General features: G+C 42.0%; 1 protein-coding gene across 1 annotated transcript in view; it reads right to left on the bottom strand.

The window, feature by feature from the left end:
• The window catches only part of COL4A2 (collagen type IV alpha 2 chain), a 154,939-nt gene that overhangs the window by 103,926 nt on the left and 32,113 nt on the right, over window positions 1-18,900 (bottom strand). The window contains exon 4 of the mRNA XM_075424719.1: window positions 6,643-6,723. Coding sequence (XP_075280834.1) covers window positions 6,643-6,723 — 81 coding nt within the window. The remainder of the gene's footprint in view (window positions 1-6,642; window positions 6,724-18,900) is intronic.

The following is an 18,900-nucleotide window of genomic DNA, read 5'->3' as shown; positions in this document are numbered from 1 at the left end:
AATCACAAAAATAGTAAAAAAAAAACCAAAAAGCAGTCAAAAAGGCAAGAAGCCTAAAGCAACCTGGAGGCTTTTCAAAAACACTGTATTAAAAGTCCTAGTAAACTATGTGTCACATATCAAAAAGAAAGTAAAACAGTTCAGTAAAAACCCTGCATAGCTCATAAATAAAGCTAAGGAGGCTATTGAAGGGAAAAATGTTAGCATTTAAAAAATTGCTGAAATGAACAGGAGAGCCAATTAAAAACAGATCAGGAGTAAATGGCAAACTAGGATGGCTAAACAAGAATGCAAATATTTTGCAGAAGATCATCATGCTGATAGTAAAAAGTTGTTTAAAGAAAAGCAAGAAGCCATCAAGGGAAACAACAGTACCACATCATGTCAAAGGCTTATAAGCAGCACTCAGGGACAATAACGACATAGCAGAGAAACTTGGTGACTTCTTTGCATAGGTCTTTACTGTTGAAGTTGTTTGAGAAGGTCCCAAATCCAAGCTATTCATTGAGCCAGAGTAATTTCAGGTAAATATAAAGGAAGTAGTAGATAAAATAGATAAGGCAGGCGTTACTAAGTGACCAGGAGTGAGTGACATTCACCTGGGACTTCTGAAGGAACTCAGGTATGAAACTGCAGAACTGCTGGCCAAGGTGTGTAACCCATCATTACAAACTGCCACTGCACCAGTGGGCTGGTGCCAACCAAGCTCCCATGTGGAAAAGAGACTCAAGGAGACCCTGGGAACTGTGGGCCAGTTTGTCTCACTTTCCTGCTTGGCCAGGCATCAGTCTACCTTGAAGAACACAACAACTGAGCACAAGGACGAGCATGGTAAAGCAGGCCCTAGTGACCATAATATATTTGAATTTTCAAAATGGTTTTGACAAAATACTTTACCAAAGCTTTTTAAAATAAATTCCCTTGGAGTTGGAAGAGAGCTGCTCTTATGGGACTGAAGGCTGTTAAAGGACATGAAGAAAAGAATAGTGCTTGCCGGTCACTTTTCAAAATGGAGACGCAACAGCAGTGGGTCCTCTCAGGCATAGGTGCTGGAATTGGTTTTAGTAGAGACTTCCACAGTGGTCTAGAGAAGGGACTGAACCATGAAACATCCAAGTCTATAGATGATACTAACCTCTCTCGGGTTGTTAAATGCCATGCTGGTGATGGGGAATGGGGAAGATCTGGTGATGTCCCAGTGTGGGACATCCAGAAGGACCCCACCAAACCAGGTGGGCAGATAGGTTTCAGGGTTGGGGGGCATCAGGAATGGTATTGAGAAGGAAATACAGGGTGTAAATTTGCTGCTAATTAAGACCTTGGTGCATCCATAATCCTGTGTGCTGTGCACAGTTCTGGTCTCTCACAGAAGAGAGGGAAGAATAAAGGGACTAAAGGTTGGAGTGTTGCTTCAAAAGATAATCTAAAAAGGCTGAGACTCTTCCTTTTGGACAGGTGAAAGCTAAGAGGGAATATGACTGAAGTGTACAAAATTACGGAAGCAGTGAATAAGGTAAATGCAGAACTGCTCCTTTCCAAATCTTACAGTACTAGAAATAGGGTGTACTTGATGAAACCAGAGGGAGCTTGGCTTAGACCAGGTTGGACAGTAATTTTATATAATTTGAGTAATGAACTCCTTGGTGCCACCGGAGGTTGTGAGGACACAGTTACTGCAGCTTCAAAAAAGGATTAGACAAATTCATGGAGAAACACAGGTACTGAAGGAACATATAAATAGGATGATCTTGGGTAGAAGGGAAATGGACTGCAGAGAGTTGCCAGACCTCTGTGCTCACCATAAATAGCATCTCCTACTGCCACTGCTGGCGACAGAGTAGTGGGTGAGAGGAACTACTGGTCTAATTTGAGAGGATATTTCTTATGTTCTTACTTTGTAGAAGTAGAATAAAATATCAGATATCATCAGATATATCAACTTACACTCACCAAGAGTTACAAACGAGCTACTGCTTAGAAGACAATTAATTGCAATGCTCAAGAATTACACTAACGGTTAATAAAATTATTGTATTGGATTCAAACATTTCTGTAAGATATAAGAATGCAATTGATTTTAGAATATTTAAGTGTTGTATTTTGTTGATTTTTTTTTAAATTATGGAGAAAAACATCTGCTAGATCTAGTCCACGTGTTAAGATTCAAACTTGTATGGAAAATGCTTGTTAATAAAGATCAGACACTAGATTTCACAACTGTATAACACCCTAAGCCATTGCATTAATGAAAGCAATATAACATATCTGTAAAGGAGTTGCAGTGAACTCTCACATCAGCCTTGGTTAAAAAGGAATGTTTAGACATTCCTAAAAAGTGGCCTTTATGGGGGGACATGAAGCGGTCTTTTAATTTCACAGTTCCCATTATTCCAGCCCCTTGCAAAAACAATGGCTAAATGGCTCGAGCACTGTTAGATGCCTGACTCCGACAGAAAGTGCAAAGCAAGATTTCAACAGAGTACATTTTCTCACTCTATAGAAAGATCAAAAAGATTTCTATTCACTTCCACTTTCTAGAAAGCCTTCTAGGTTGATTATGAAGTGAGGTTGACTGTGAACTTCAATAGGTCAAACAGTTGGCCACTGTACTGAAAGGAGTTCTCTTTTCCTACATAAGTTCATTAATGTTTAACAAACTTTAAAGATGCATATATTGTACTTTGCTCAACATATGGCTGGCAGAGAACTAGTAAATATCAACATTTTAGGAGTTGCAATAAAACTCTTGAGGAAAAAGAAAGAAACTAGAAGTTTTTAGTTTGTTATTTCCTTTAGTCCAGGGTTTTGGTTTCATTCAAAACAGAATTTCAATATCATATTAGGGCTTCCCTTTTCTCCTTTCCCTCTTACCCAGGCACCTGGGTACTCCTTACAGTATTTCTCCACATGTGGGTTAGGGAGAGGACAAGTCTGTGGTCTGAGGAGCGTAACTTAGGAGAAGCTGTCTTAGGAGAAAATGAGAAGATGAGTCTGTCTCATCCGAGGGAGATGATGAGCCTGTTGTCTTTCCTCTCCCTTTGCACCCTGTGCCCTCCACTAAGGTTTATACTGTGGTTTCTTTTTGTGTGGATTTGGACACTCCTGCAGGACCTTTGATTCTTGCTGGAACTCAGCCAAGCTTTTTGCCAGCTGTGAGAAGGGGAGATGAGGGCGAAGCTGGTCCCTGAGCTTGGCTCCTGCAGCCCCAGCTTCCACCACCTGCCCAGCGGCAAGGCATGGTTAGATAGACTGGATATTCATATCCAGCTAACAGTAAATATGCGCCTGGATTAAAGTGAAACAACTAGGCTGCAATGAAAAAGAACAAAGACTAGCGTGTCATTAGACACCAGAAGAAACCCAGCTTGTGGAAGAACTTCCATTTACCCTTTTTGCTCCAAAGGTGTGAACTCAAAAGCAGGTGGGAACTTCAAGGGCATCTGTGTGTGGCCCAAGAAAGACACTCCTCCAGAGAAACTTCTCTGAGCAACAGCTCAGCCTTTGTTGTGAATTACAAACGTGGTTATCAGCAATGTCCTATGATCCTCTGAATGGTTGAATTCGACCCGTTTTCCTCCTGGGAATGAGGCAGAAAGCTCGCATTCGCGTGAGCAGCTCTGACGAGAGGCGGGAGGCTGCAGGTCAGCCGCTGCCTTCGCCTTGCTGCAGCAGCTGCCCCACCGCCACGGCGGGCAGATGAAGCTTCTGCTGTTTCAATTTTCCTCTCCACACTGGATTTCGTCGAGCTGTGTCTGAGCCCAGGGAAAGTTGCAGGGCTCAGCCCAGCCAAGAAAGAGTAGAGGAAAAACTAAAACCACACCTATTTCCGGCAGGCCCGCTAGGTGCATGCGCTAATTTGTGCTCGGTGGCCCTTTGTCCTTAGAAACTGCCCGTATGAAATGTGATTCAACTTTCCTGGACCTTCGTGCCTAACCTGATCAGTCCCAAACCAAAAGCAGCGTAGACAGAAGCACGGGGCTTCCAGCTGCCGTGCATGTGGGGGCCTGGCACACTCACCACAGCTCGGCTGAATCCTCATACTTCTAGACAGTGCCTTTCTGCCTCTAGCACAGAGCCCCCAGAAGATATCGTTGGGCATATTTTGTAAAAAACACTTTTTTAAAAACAAAAGCCATTGGATTAATACAACAAATAAAGAGAACAATCTTTATTTAAATGCTGTACCTTAAGACTGCAACTGAAGCACTGGCAGAAAACGAAGTAGAAGGACATATAAATAAAAGTAGGCATTTTTTCAGACCTTTTCTACTTTCACGGTTTGCAACTGTATTACCACTCCAACGATTTTGCTTCATTCAACAGATTCTGATACGCATTGAGTAGCAGCAATCCAAAGAAAGCGCTTTTGTTTGCCTGGTTTTGAGAGACCTGTCATGAACAGAATGTGACTTTTCAGGGGATGGCAGGGCGGACAGCTGGCTGCAGACCCTCGCAGTGCTGTTCCCACCCAAGTTCCAGATGCCGTGTAAGTGACAGCTCTGTTGCACCCGAGATGAAGAGTCACTGCAGAAGCAGGCTCTGACAGACGGCTTCAGGCACTCTTACAAGTGCAAACACGCAATATGTCTATTGTGCATGTAATGAGTCACCTCAAACAGAAAATGCGTGTCGTGCCAGATTACACAGAGGTTTTGTGAAAATAAATATTCCCATTGAGGATTAGCATGAGACCAGAAGCTATGCCAAATTTGGCTAGTCTCTAAAGGCCAATCTTGTTCCTTAAACCAGATGTTTAACAGAGGTTGTGACATATGAAGAGACCAGCAGACACAAAATACACGCAGTGTATGCTGACTCAGAATGAGGTGTATCATTTTAGAGGGTTAAAATACAATTTTTGAAGTGTTGTAAAATTCTTTAAATCACTTTCCCTGATACTCCTTCACATCTTGCACAATTAACGACTAGTAGCAAAATATAACTTAATGCTTTGTAGCATTCTCCTTTTCTCTTTTTTAGTGTCTACTTACAGGGAGGCCAGTGTGATTAGTTACTGGGGTTACTTACCTCCCTGAGATAAATCAAAGAGTGACAGTGGCCAGCAAGTACATAAAATCTGCCCTCACCTCCCAATCTAGATGGTAAGCCACTCACAGGGAGCTTCTCGTCAGTGCCACCTGACTGGTTCTCTACTCGGGTAACCTAAGATTTTCAGCTTTTCTAACCTATGCAGTTATTTTTGTTTAGCTACCGCTTTTGTCTTGCAGACTCGGCAACCTGAAATTAAAGGTTATTCAGTCAATAAGGAATGCGAAAGATATTTCAGTCACAAAACTTGGTAGTTTTGCAACAGATATTTTCACAAACTCTAGTGGAGAACAAGTATATCCATGCCTTGCCTTTAGAACCAAAAAAAAAATGACACTGAAAAAAGACATAGTAATATCATAATTGAAGCCATTTCATACAGCATCAGTTTTTGACTTCCAGTGCCCTTGGAGGGAAGTGGCAGGAGGCACTTGCCAAACTTCATGTGCTGGATGACAAGGGTAAGGCAGTAACAGTTGGAGGGAGACCCATCGGAAGCTGTGTCTCGGGGGAGGGCTTGTTTGTCCTCAGCTTCATCAGTTTGCCATTAGGCTATTCTAATGGAAAGCAGACAGTGAGCAGATCATGGTCAGGGGATGGGAGCATAACCGTTACAGTCCTCATGGCATGGTAGCCCCAGGATCATCTGACTTCCACGGAGACATCGGGACTTCTGCTGTAAACAAGAGTGTTCCTCTCCTCCCACCTACACTGTGACTTTCCTACCACCTCTTCCTCCACTCAGACGTGGAGTCAAGCTTGAGGAATGCAATGGGAATGGGAACTGACGGCCTGCTGCCTGGAGTGAAGGCAGAGAACTAAAAAGTCTTAAGAGGCTTGTGATAGCAGAAAGAGCATATGACCTGCTGCCGCATCTCTTGCCTGACCTATTCTTAGAGATGGGTGGATGGAAAAGGCTGAGTCACCGTCTCAGCTGCAGAAGACCAAGCTGTACAGAAGGAGCCTGCCAGCCAGGGCTCCACGCCATACAGGATAGGAACTGCCCTAGTTCTCAGAGCTCTCTGCGGCAGGTGGCTAATCCCCTCCACCCCGTCTCCCTTCCTCTCCCTCATTCTGCACTACTCCCCAAAACAAAGAACAGACTATCAGCAACAACCTAACGCCAGAAGTCCCAAGCGGTTTGCTTCCAGCAGGGATTTCAGGTTTTGCAGGCCTCGTTCCCTTTTGCTTTAACGGAAATCACATGTATGGGGTATATTTTCATCAGACACCATTTCATTAAAAAGACTTCAAGAACATTACTGACTGATTTTGTCCACATTCATTTAGCACTGTCACACAATCCAGAGACGCTCTAGCACACAGTGTCCCTAAAATTCTGATCCAATCAGCTCGCCATGGCCGTCAGGCCCCTTGGCCCTGATCTTTGAGAAAAGAACCTACAATATTTCATGACAAAGTATTTCTTCAAATCTAGAAGCTCTTGAGGAAGTAAGATGAAACAACAATAACTTGTTCCTGAAAAGGAATAACTGTTTGAATACTCTTAGCCGTCTGATGCAAGTCCACCTGGAGCAAATAGCGCTGAACTGGTACCATCAAGAACGTTTTACAGGAAAAAATGCTACTTACACGGCTTCCTTTTTCAGGGAAACACTGACATCCTCCACTGCAGTCTCTCCCTCCACATGGTCCCGTGTAAGACTTTCCACCCTGCAAATCAGAACACACATAAAACTGACTGTTAAAAGGTATGAGCTACTATACCTGGCACAGCACAATAAGCTTTGATTAGCAGACTTGCGGGGAACTTGCCCAAGCAAAGACAAGGATCATGTCTATGACTTCCACTTGAAATCTCTTTAATCTGTGCTTAGAAGCAGACATGAGTGGCTTTCCAGTTCTTCGAGACCAGCATCAAGAAATATAATGTTGCTCTATTAATTTCCCTCCACATTTTCAAAACATTGCAGCTCCATGCTGAGCAGTATCTCACACATCTTTTTGACACACGCAGCAGATATCGTATCACAGAAGCACAGCTGCTTGGATTCTTCAGGGACATGGACTAAGTCCTAGGCCACAATGCAGCACATTTTTCTACGCGTGCTCTAAATCGTTGCTATATTGTAAAATATTTATGGGTGGACATAAAGGAAGACTTAGGTATCATGTTCAAAATCATAAGCCAAACTCCTGCCCTCTCCTCTTCAGCGGCTGCCTATTCTGGAGGGACCTAAAACTTGCTAGCAACCAACCACTGTGACCTAGAAGTGAGACCTAGATTAAGTAGATGGCTGCAATTACATCTCTCCTGCCTGTCCAGAACCACCTTGGCCTGGGTCACAAATATATGGATCACAAATTATGCACCGCTCCACGCAAGTCCTTGGATGGACTCCAACCGGCAGGCCAGCTCAGATTGCACCTAGCACACAGTGCCTGCACCAAATGCAGCAGCCACAGTCACTCTTGTTCAGAAACTTGAACAGCAGAGATGCTGTGCATGCTGTGGCGTGACTTTTATAGCTGTAACTTAATAATTAGGAATACTGTGAAGACCAGCCTGTGGCCCACCTAAGCCCAGGGTTTTGAAACCCTGATAGTGCCCCAACAGCTTAGTAAGTAATCTGGGGAAGGAGGAAGGCATTTCACATCACTATTTCTGAACCTGGTTTGCTCCACAGCAAATAATTAATTGAGCCAGAAGAAAAAGAGAGAAGGACTGAAGTCTAGTGGCTACAAGAAGGATGTCTTGGAGCCACACCCCCTTATTTGGGGTGGCTCCTAATTTTCACATGCACACGCATTTTAGACAAAACCTCAAAGCACCCCAGCTGTAGGGTAGAGAGTCAAGCTCCATGTCGCTTGCTCCCCTCCTGGCTGGAAGAACCCTGAATCCTTCCTTGTACTGTGGCAGGGACAAATGGTCCCTTTACCCTCCCGGCCTCCTTCATAGCCTGAGCACGTCATCTATTGGAAGGGGGGTGACATGGGTATAAACAAGCCTACAAAACAAGATGGCCGCTCTGAACTGTTGTGCTGCTGCTTACAAAGGCAGTGATGCTGCCGTTCCTGCCTCAAGCCCTAACTCAAGGAGCTAAAACACAGCGAGGGACCAACACTGCCATGCTTAGCGTTATTCATGTAGCTCTAAGCAATCCCTTACTCAACAGTTGGGGTTGTTGGGTCACATTTCGCAGGTATCCACTTGTGCCATTACACTACCAAGAACCTGAAAATGCAGCTCCAGGCTTTGGATTCCTCCCTAAAGCCAAATGAATAAAAGGTACGGAGCAGGTACCAGGCATTGCCTAAGTCCTCCATTGGTCATATTTGTACAGTAGGCTCTCCATCCTATGGCAAGCAGTGATACAAAGCTTCCCAAACAAGTTCTTACGCTTGTCATGAGAGGGTTCATGTCTGTTTTGTAACTATTTTTGCATATTAAAATACTTTTGTTTCAGCTTTTTATTTAATTCTCACATTTAATGAAACAAGTAGGCTTTTCATACCGAAACAGGTCCACAGAATGGAAACCATGCCCTGAGCTATTTAAAGGTTAGGTGTTTGATTCAGCAAATTATTTCATGGATGTAACAGTGCTCTACCTCATGTTATGAACTTTGCTTTATGTTTATGCTATTATTTAGAGGAAATAATAAGCCAAGCCAGTTTTATAAACTCCATCAGCCTGCTCAGGTTGGTCTATCTTTTATTTAATGTTTGGATTGTCACAAACCCACCATCTCCATATTTTTTTTTCTTATTAAGCTATTTGCAGATGAAATGTGCTTGTCTGGCTCAGTAGTCTTCATTTCACAGAGTTTCCCCCTCAACGCCTTTTTGGAAATTAAGAATAATTTTTATGGATGCCATGCAGATGTACGGCCTGTGTGAACATATTGCTCTGCAGCATGCAGATCTTCACTAAGAAGCAGTGTACTTAGTAGCGCAGCCATCAATAAGAATCAACTCTGAAATTTTAGAGAGCTGTTTTGGTTGGAGCTGTCAATAACAGTATATCCCAGCCTAACAGTAACAGACTGACAGATACAGTAATTTCATCATTTGAGTTTTCAGTTATGCCTATTGAGAAAACAATAAGGAAAACAATAAATTTATTTCTTTCTTAATTAGTGGAGTGACTCTAAATTTGGTAAACCATTGCTAAGGAGAAAACAGAGTATGAATCAGAACTATGGCAAGATATTTGTGCACTTGGAAAAAAAAAAGGAGGCTGCTAATACTTCTTTCAACTGGAAGAAGTTCAAGATCTATTGTTTGTGTACTATCCACCATCCAATATTTTAATTTGCATGTTGTAACAATACCCACAGCTAATGTAGGGACACAATTGTTTTCTTCCACAATTTTAGGAAGTGCTTTTTTTTTAATTTTCTCATTTTATGTCCTTTTATGAACATAGATTCTTCAGACAATGAAGAGAAAAATCTGGAAGAATTCTCCAAAGGCAGGGAACATAGTGGGAAAGCATTTTAGACCACCATTAATATATCTCTTCTGCATTACACTTGGCCTCTCCTCATTGCTTAAGTTCCACTTCTTCACTTTTTGACTGCTAGTGGGATGACTCTGGGAGCTTTCAGTCATATGTAGCATTTTCTGCTTTATGAATGTTTATAATTTCTTGAAGGCAGATCATTGCACTGTTATTTATTCTGACACTACTGGGAAGTTAAAGTATAAAACATGACAGTTTAGAGATTTTTTAATGTTAAGAAATAAATCTGTTAAAGACTCTTGTAAAACTTTGTCAAAAACAATTATACACATGGGCACACAACTAAGATGAAGGGAAATCAAATGTACATGTACCAGTCAATAATTAGTATGCAAAAAGCCCAGTTTAATATTTAGCAATGGACAATGTATTTTTAAAGTACCACAAGTATTTATTTCCTGAGGAAAACAGATTTCTGGGAATATAACATCAATGGTGACATCCAGATGGAATTGTCTTGATCTGAGACAGGTGCCTGGAACACCTTTTTGGTCAGTGAGTCCAAATCTCCTTCTCAAAGCTAGCTGTGGCCTCTGATGGGAACACCAAACGTGAGGAAAACTATTTAAGAGCAGATACATGGTGCAAACACAAAACAGGTTATACCACTGCACTGGTATGCAAGCTCTCTGTGCGTAAGGTGATGTATTGCTTAATTAGAATTAGGCTAGGGAGTCAAGGCTAAAGTATGATAATTCTGTCCAAAAGCATGTAATATAAATGAAATGTAACCAACATGAACCACAGGGTCAGAAGGCTGCCTTTGGAGGCAAGGCTGTCTCATTTAGCCCACTGTAATGGTAAAATTGCCTAGGTAATAGTGTCAGAAACACCAGCTTTTGAGTATAACAAAATTGGGACTGATGAGGAAAAAGTAACTGAGTAGAGTGTGTATTTGGGAGGAGTATAGGCAGAGAGAAGAAGGTTCAAGGGTGGTAAAAAGGTGCAAAAGATAAAAAAGAGGATTAGGGTATCCAACTAGGTGAAGAACAAAGACTGTGAGGATATGCTAAGAACAAGAGCAGACACATGAAAAGGGTTGTGAAGTATTGGAACAGGCTGCCCAGGGGAGTGGTGGAGTCACCACCCCTGGGGGTCATGTGTAGATGTGGCGCACAGGGACATGGTTTAGTGGTGGACTTAGCAGTACTAAGTTAACTGTTGGACTCGATGATCTTAAAGGCCTTTTCCAACCTAAATGGTTCTATGGTTCTATGATTCTTTGACACCTGCAGGCAGCAGTGATGCTGACTTGCGAGCACAAGCCCACTGGGAGCCCCTTGGGAGAGCCCACAGGTGTCTCCACCAGGCATGTCCCTGAAAGACTTGCTGTGGGAGGGTGGAGTAAGAAGGGATAAAGTTGTAAGGAAGGGTAGGCCTACATCTGAATATCAATTGCAGGAGGAAGTGCAACAGAATTGCAACTCAAAAGCCCTTTCGTGCAATTTATAAGCTTCCTTAATAGTAAATTTGTATGAATACTAGTACTAACAATAAGCAGTAGAATTGTAATACAGTGTTTCTTGCAGTGACATAGTTGTAAATTAATACTACTAATAACACTGGTATGTTACTTAGCCTATTAAAGTATTATCAGGTTCTTAGAGGCGTGTTCTTTAATCAGCAAACATTGCAGGTTATGTCTGACATCACCAGTCTAAAGGGGGAGAGCTGAACTTGCGGAGTAAGACCCCTCTGCAAAGCTTCCACTTCATGCTGGGGCACCAAGCCTCCCTGTCCACGTCCTCCTCCTGCTGGCAGGAGGGCAGTGGTCCTTCTGGCCACACACACAAATACATGCTGCCCCAGCCACATGGGATCTGAAAACCAGACAGAAACTACCACACATGAAGGGCTCCAGACAGACCCCCAGCTCTGCAGGCAAGTGGCACAGATCTGCTTAGGTCCACAGCTTTCAGAGCTAGGCATCTGGAGAGCAGACTTACCTTGCAGAGACCAGGACAGAGCAGTCCAGAACAGATGAATATCTGCAATTCACTCTCTGGCCTCTTTTATTTACCAGCTTAGATATCTCCACAGGGGCCCATGTGAGTATGCCTAGCTCATAGAGCCTGACCTTCTGGAAAATGTGGTTACAGCTTTTTTATTTTTAAAATAGAGCTGGAGAAGATGATGGGGTAGAGGAGGACTCAGCGGAGCAGCTTTACTCTGCTCCATTCATTGCACACAATAGCACAGCAGTCAGAACAGTCTCTGAGGAAATGGAAGACCTAATTGCAGTTCTCTGACGGAGAAAATCAAACACGCACCTACCCCTGGGAAAGCTTTAACCAGTAGGCTGCGAACTAGGCCGGAATGGATGGAGAAAGGGAATGAGGAAAGCAATAAACAGAAAGGGGTAAGAGGGACTTTTCCAACTCCCTTTTTAATATTGTTGGATCACTGTGCTGGAATGAATATAAGACTGATGGTTCAAGGAACGTGATCACTACTTAAACACAAGCAAGAGAAAACATGTAAGTGCCATCTATGTTTGTAAAGCTTGTATATTTGCCTAGCGTAAACACCTTCTCATTTTTATGTATATGAAATAGCACGCACAAAATGTGGGTGTCCCCGCACAAAACCTTTTTTTGCCGTCTTGCTTGCTCATAATTTTTTTGTCCCAAAACAGTATTACTTATGCCAGTACATCTTCAGCCAACAAAAGACAACCTCTCTTCCGAGAATTCATAGAGTTCTGCTTCTGACTTAAATGCAGTTTCTTTCAGTCCCACTCTTAAAAAAAACAGAAACATATATGCAGTTCTCTTTAAACTCTTCCGCACATTAATGATTTATTTATTACTAATCTTGGCCAAGTTTGTGTAATCGTTATCTCTGCATGCCCATTCAAGTACCTTCACTTCAAGGGTTGGTATTCTGACAAAGAACAAAGGCAACCAGACGACAGACCTCAAAGTACAGTTCTATGAGTACAGAAAGACCAGGAAATATAAGCCATTTCCTTACATGCAGCTCAAAAAATATTACGGAAATTATAACAAAAATATTGCAACCTGGAATCAAAAGACTCTGCACGCAGACATTTTCTTTGATAAAGTTTTATAGGTTGCAGTTGTGCATTAACTTGTGTCTTGACAAGCCCTGTTCTGTTCTTTCCATCAATCACAGTGGCCCCTCCGAGCTGGCTGAGTTTCACCAAGCGAGGTTTTAGAAGGTCTGGGAGCTTGCTCAAAAGCCGAACTATGACTCAGGGTGCTGATATACCGCATGCTTCTGCAGCGTGGCACCCAGGAGCACACTGAGACTTCAGCCTGGATGTCCGGAGGGGATTCCTGGCATGCCTGCGAGGCAGCCCTCTGTGCCAGGGAGACCAGACGTGCCCACGCCTCCAGTATGGACCTCCGTTACCACGTCTGACCTTCAGCTGTCAAAACTCCATTTTGAATTTGGTTTATAAGGCCCTGACTTACAAACATTAATTTTCTGTTCCCTTCAAAACAAAGAAGGAAAAAATAAAGCAGGAGTATGACAGGGTACTCCAGCTATTGGTGAACCAGATGGAGAGGAACTCCATTGGTTTCAAATGTGACTGCACAATTATATTTGCTCAAAATCAGCATTTTACTCCTTAAAGAGTCAAAAACATTTGTTGCCTGGATGACAAATGTATTTCTCTAGAAACATCTATAAACAACCACCCAAAACAAGTATGGAGAACGCTGTCAGTGGGGGAGGCCTGGATTGCCCAGCATCAGGCTTGGTCTGGAAAATGCTCAGTCCCCAGAGTTACAATGCCAAAGAAGGAACCAGCCATCTGAAACCGTCTGCTTGCAACCCAGCAGCTACCAGTGCGCCAGACAGTAAGACCACTGTGAAGACCTTAATTGGCGAGGGAAAGCGAGAGATAAATTGGCACATTCAGAGAGGAAGGAAAAGATGTGGGTGTGGATCCCCTCTCCAACTGTTCTGAGAATTATTTCGCTAAGAAATAATTCTTTCCTTCATATCTGAATGGGAGCCAGAACCTTTTCTAGACTGGATGCATAGCAACTGGAATAACTTAGTGCGTGACCTCAATACCATATGAATGTTTACACTTCCACCAAAAGCAGGGGGAGCCATGTATTTACACATCCTTCAGTGAGAAAAAACCTGGAGGAGGAAACTGGTCCCAGGAGGAACACAAAGAGAATTACCACCAGCCATACTAAGAGAAAGCTGGTCTCTTAACAACTGCCTAATGCAGTCTTACCAATGCAATGAGAACAGCAATGCTTGTGGCAATCAATGATGAGTTATCGATTGGTGTGGAGTTTCAAATCCCACCTCCTGTTTACGATGGAGTGCGTAGAAAAAACTGGGAGGCAGGTCGCCAAGCAAGCAAGTGGCTTGCTTCAGTTCTCAGTCCTGACGGGCATGGGAACGTCAACAGAGGAGGAGTATCCAAAAGCAGCACTGCTCCCAGAGACTGGGATGCCTGTGCTCGATGGGTGGGGGAAGGAAAGGCAAGATAATACGAAGTCTCTGATGCTGAGAAGACCCCAACAGATGAAACCTGTCTTGTCAAGTGCGCCTCAACAAGTATGTTGAAGGCAGCAATGGGAAACATGAATTCTGTACCTCTCAGAAGTGAAGCTACAGAAGACTTTCCTCTTATGGGCTGACTTGTAGCTCTTGATTATATGAACCTTCTGGCACGCGGCCTTGATTTGAAGGCTGCATAGTTTCATTTCAAAGTGAAACTTCACAGCTCCACATGTTCCCTTTATTTGAGGTATTATTTACCATTCCCTCTCCAAACTAAAAAGTTCTCTTGTCGCAGTCTTGAGACACTGCCTTGTAACAACTGCAGAAGCCAGACATGAACAGTGTGAACCCACCCTTCACATTTTCATAAAAGCATTTCTAATTTTGTGGCTTTCATCCAAACATGTATTTACCCAGCAAACCAGATGGAATCCAGAAGGAGCTGCTGTGATATAGTAGGCATTAGAAAAAAAAAAAGGTCTTTAAGAGGCTCAGTCAGAGAGTAAATCTTAAAAGCTGCCTAAATATACAGTACAGATCTTTGAATAACTGTAAGGGGTCTTGCCCACTGGCCCAACACAAGGTTGGTTGCAAACAACGCACTTCCGAGCAAGCAGCGTATGTTTGTGACATAGTTTTGTGGTAAGAACTCAGTGAATGGGGGTCTCCTATGTTACAGGTAATGAAGTTAGATTCAGCTGCATTTTGTGGATGATCATATGTTGTTCTTAGAAAGGGACTAGAACATAAAATGGGAAAACCCAGTTAAAACACTTTAAAATGTCAAACGATCAAAAATAGTCACCACTATAGAAAAATTTATCACTCCTGCTTATTTTCGAAGAATCTGGAATGCCATGGGAATGGGAATTCTAAAAAGCAGCTGCAGGTCGCTGCATGAATGTGCTCCAGCTCTCAGGAGCTAATGAAGGAGGGTTAAGATGCAGAGGGCTTTCCTGGATCAAAATTGCATCCAGAAGAGGAAGAACAATGTCCTCTGGCACTTCTCTATTTGAGACAGGCAACTTAGCTGCCTACAGGAATGACAATTTTTGTCTTAATACTCAACTAAGGCTTGAACATCTGCTAGCAAGAGAGAGGTGATGCCACAGGCAAAAGCTCTTTGAAGAGTGTGCAGGCATGGCTGAAAATATCTCGTACACCTTACAAAGGGGCAAACGTTACATGGTCATCAGTTGACACCTATGGTCCACAGTGGTTACAGAAGGACAATAAAAGTGTTGTTCTGTTCATGAGCACTCCATTTTCAGTCTTATCAGCTTAAGAATCAGGTTTGCTTGCAGAAAAAAACCCCCACAGATAGAAGTCTAGTAAGAGTCTGAAGCTGGAAATGGATCAATAAAAGTAAGCAAAGGTACATGCATTAATTATTACTACTGTTAAGGTAAGCCCATTGGCTTCCCTGACTATAATGAGAACTTGTTATAAATGTGTAGATGCCTAAATTTAAGTGACTTCATATCAACTAATTCTTTGTTCAGAATGGGAATTTTTAGCTAAATCTGAGAGAAAGGTAGAAGATGCAGAAGTAGCTGAATGAAAATCTGGACTGGTTAGCTAAAATTTGTTTTGACATCTTGTTAAACTTGACTCCATGTTTGTAAATGCATGCTTTTAGAGATGCATATTATTGTAGTCTATTCTCTTTACTTACGAGACAACAGACTCTCATCTACCATCCAACACGGCATCCCTCATCTAAAAGGATGATAGTCTTTTAGAGTAAGAGTGCTCGGACTCCTTAACATGAGCCTTATTCCCAACACCCCATTCCTAGAAATTAAGTGTTATCTCCACAGAAGCTACTTAGTCGGTTTTGAAAAGTAGCACTGCAGGAGTCAGAAGTGTTTTCTAGTTAGTGATGAAGAAAGATCTCTGACTTGACAAAGTAGACGTAATCACTTGTTAGGGAGCCTGACACAGTTTGTTTCTCTTTTAATTTTTTTCTATTTTTTAATTTTATGCAAACCACCGTGCATTTTGTATTTGATTTGCCCAAGTGTAAAGGCTTATGCAAGGCACAAGTTCATGGACAGTGTAATCACCTCGTATGTGCAGTTACACTGCACAGTGGATCAAAAATATTTTCCATAAAGGAAGGAGGGTAAAGACACTGTCAGCCCTTAATCTGAATTTGGCTTTTGTCCAATATCTTATATTACCGGAATAAAATCCCCCTTCCCGTCCCTACAAACAGAAAGGCATTTGTTCACATACCAGTAGCATAATAATGAAACACAGCATCCACTCCTTAAAGTAGCAATTTCTATATTTAACTACTTTTAGTTTCCGAAGTCTAGTCATTTTCAGTTCTGGAAAGACATCCAAATAATGATATCATTTGCTTCAAACAATAGAAAGTCTGGATGCTATTCTATATATGGAGATTTTTTTTTAGTCTATTTATAAACCACTTTAGTTATTTGACCTGTCTAGTTTACTCACCTACGTAAATTGGCAGACTCAGGAAACTTACTTAAGAACACATTATTCTTCGTGATTGGTAAACCTCAGAAGTTGTTAAATAATACTTCAGATATGCACCCAGTATTTAAAAAACTCACCTGCACCTATTACGCTGAGAAGAAACCAACCTGCCAATGCAGGAAAGATTTTTGCTCTTGAACCAGCAGCAACGCTACTGCGTTAGCCCTGCTCGTGGGGATGGGACTGACAGAAACCAGCCGTGCAGCTGTTCGCACGGCTGCATCGTCTGTATTTGTTCAGTGCACTGCAACGGTGCCAGGGCTTCCCAAAACGTAAGCATAGCCACTGAGACTTTCTTCCATTTTCCTGATTTCTATAATTACTTCAAAATGCTTGATTGTGTATGAACTGCTTTTATAAATCAAACTAGGGAGTTACTTGTCTGCTGAAGAATAACTGTTTACAGCTGCAACCTTCTGACCTATGCATTCAGAGATCCTGCAAGGTGTTTTTTTTTTGATCCTTAGGACAGTTTTTAACAGCCTTTTTTTAATCCTGTCATGCCTGCAGAATCAAATATAGCAGAGAGAGAAAGTAAGTTGAGTTGAAGTTTCTCATGCAGAATTATTTATTAAATTGCAATTCAAAATATACACCAAGAACTGGAAGTATGGAGCTATCACTGCAAGCATGATTTGAAAGGCATGATTTACACAGGTTTATTGGTGATGGCATAGTTTGACTGACACTGCTCTTATCACACATGCTGATGGGTAAGTCTAGTCCAGTATAACTCTTACAGCCCTGGCTCAGTTTTCAGCATTGGCTGTTAGCCAGATGACTGTACTGGAAATATTAAATGTGGAAATTTGCTACGCAATTTTTCAGAACTGCTACTCGGAACTGGACTGGTATTTCCTTAAAAGTAAGACGAATGGATAAGAGATTTGCAAACTGGAAAAAGAACTGCATTTGATGACAGTCAAGTGTTTACTGCTAACTGCTTGGTCTGATGCAACACCCACCATTTCCTTTCTATTGCAGCGAAGAAAAAGCCCATGAGAACTAGCTTTCTTACTGACCCATTTCACTTTTCAGGTTAGATTCCAAAACTTAGCCTCCTCCTTGAGCCTTGTCCTCTCTCCTCTGAGTTGATCAGTGTTGCCACTGGTAAAGGCCTTGCATGAAGCAGATTGTTATGGGGGGTATACCAGACAAAGAGGGTATATTAGAGGATCTGACATATCAGGACTATATGCAGACCTCTGTGAAAGTTTTGCTATTTGCGATGGGGTCAAGCCAGGCAATCTAAAATACAGAAAAAGATGTGCAGGAAAAAAGATATATCTCTTCCTTGTGGATATAAAAACTGAAGTCAACTAACTACTAGTGATAATCTCCTTTCTCACCCATATACTTTTGATCAGCAAAATGTCTTAGTATATTTTCTCAAAATAGAAAAGGGAACTGCAAAAGCTCCTTTTAAAATCCTTCCAATTTATTTTGCAAATAAGATATCCCAGTACGCATAAGAAACACCTGAAAAACTCAGGAGAAGCATTACAATTCCTGATTTTAAAATTTACATGATATATTTCAATTCCCACTTCTACTAGAAAGCTGTTTCAGTTGCTTAACTACTCAGGTGACAAAATCTATAGCTCAACATAATGCTTATTTTGTGTATTTGTAATCTGTAGATGTAAAAATCTGAAACTTGGAAAGGACAGATTAATTTCTCCTGCATATTAAAAAATAAATAACCGACATTGTTTCTTTGGATATTTTTTCATCCTTCACACCCACTTCTATATAAATTTCATGGGAGAGGTGGCAAGGGTTTTTTTTTGTGAGGGGGGTGTTCAATTTCTTTCAAAATATCCAGCTGACTGTACAAGAATATTACCACAGCCACACCATGAAACGCTGGCTTAGAAGAAGATAATGTAGAATTTGCATTTACCCTTAATAAGAAAAAAGGGTTCATCTTTCCCACATGCACCACTGACTTCTGACTGACAACCTGCCTTGGTTCAGTTCAGCAGCTGGGCTGATCCCTGCAATGTTGCAGAATGGAGATGAATGCGCTTTCCCAGAGTCACACGCTGAGTCACTGCCTCAGCTTGGTCTAGGACCCAAGACCTTCCTGCTGTCCCGTTCATCTCCCTGACCAACAGACAAACACTGTCTGCATTGCTGCAATAAGTCTTGTAGCTTAGTCTCCACAACAAAAATGCTCTTATCACAGTACAAACAACTGACGTACTGAGATTATAAACAACCAAATATCGAGCTTCTTTAAACTGACTGAAGTGATGTCATTTGGCTTCTCTTTCACATCCTTTTTCATTATATGCTTGTCTTTTTGCAAATAGATCTACAAAAATCCGGAAATGTTCATGCCTTGGCAGTAAGGAGTAGAA

This window comes from Opisthocomus hoazin, chromosome 1, assembly GCF_030867145.1.
Source record: "Opisthocomus hoazin isolate bOpiHoa1 chromosome 1, bOpiHoa1.hap1, whole genome shotgun sequence".
Lineage (NCBI taxonomy): Eukaryota > Metazoa > Chordata > Aves > Opisthocomiformes > Opisthocomidae > Opisthocomus > Opisthocomus hoazin.
This window is presented reverse-complemented; position numbering and strand designations above follow the sequence as displayed.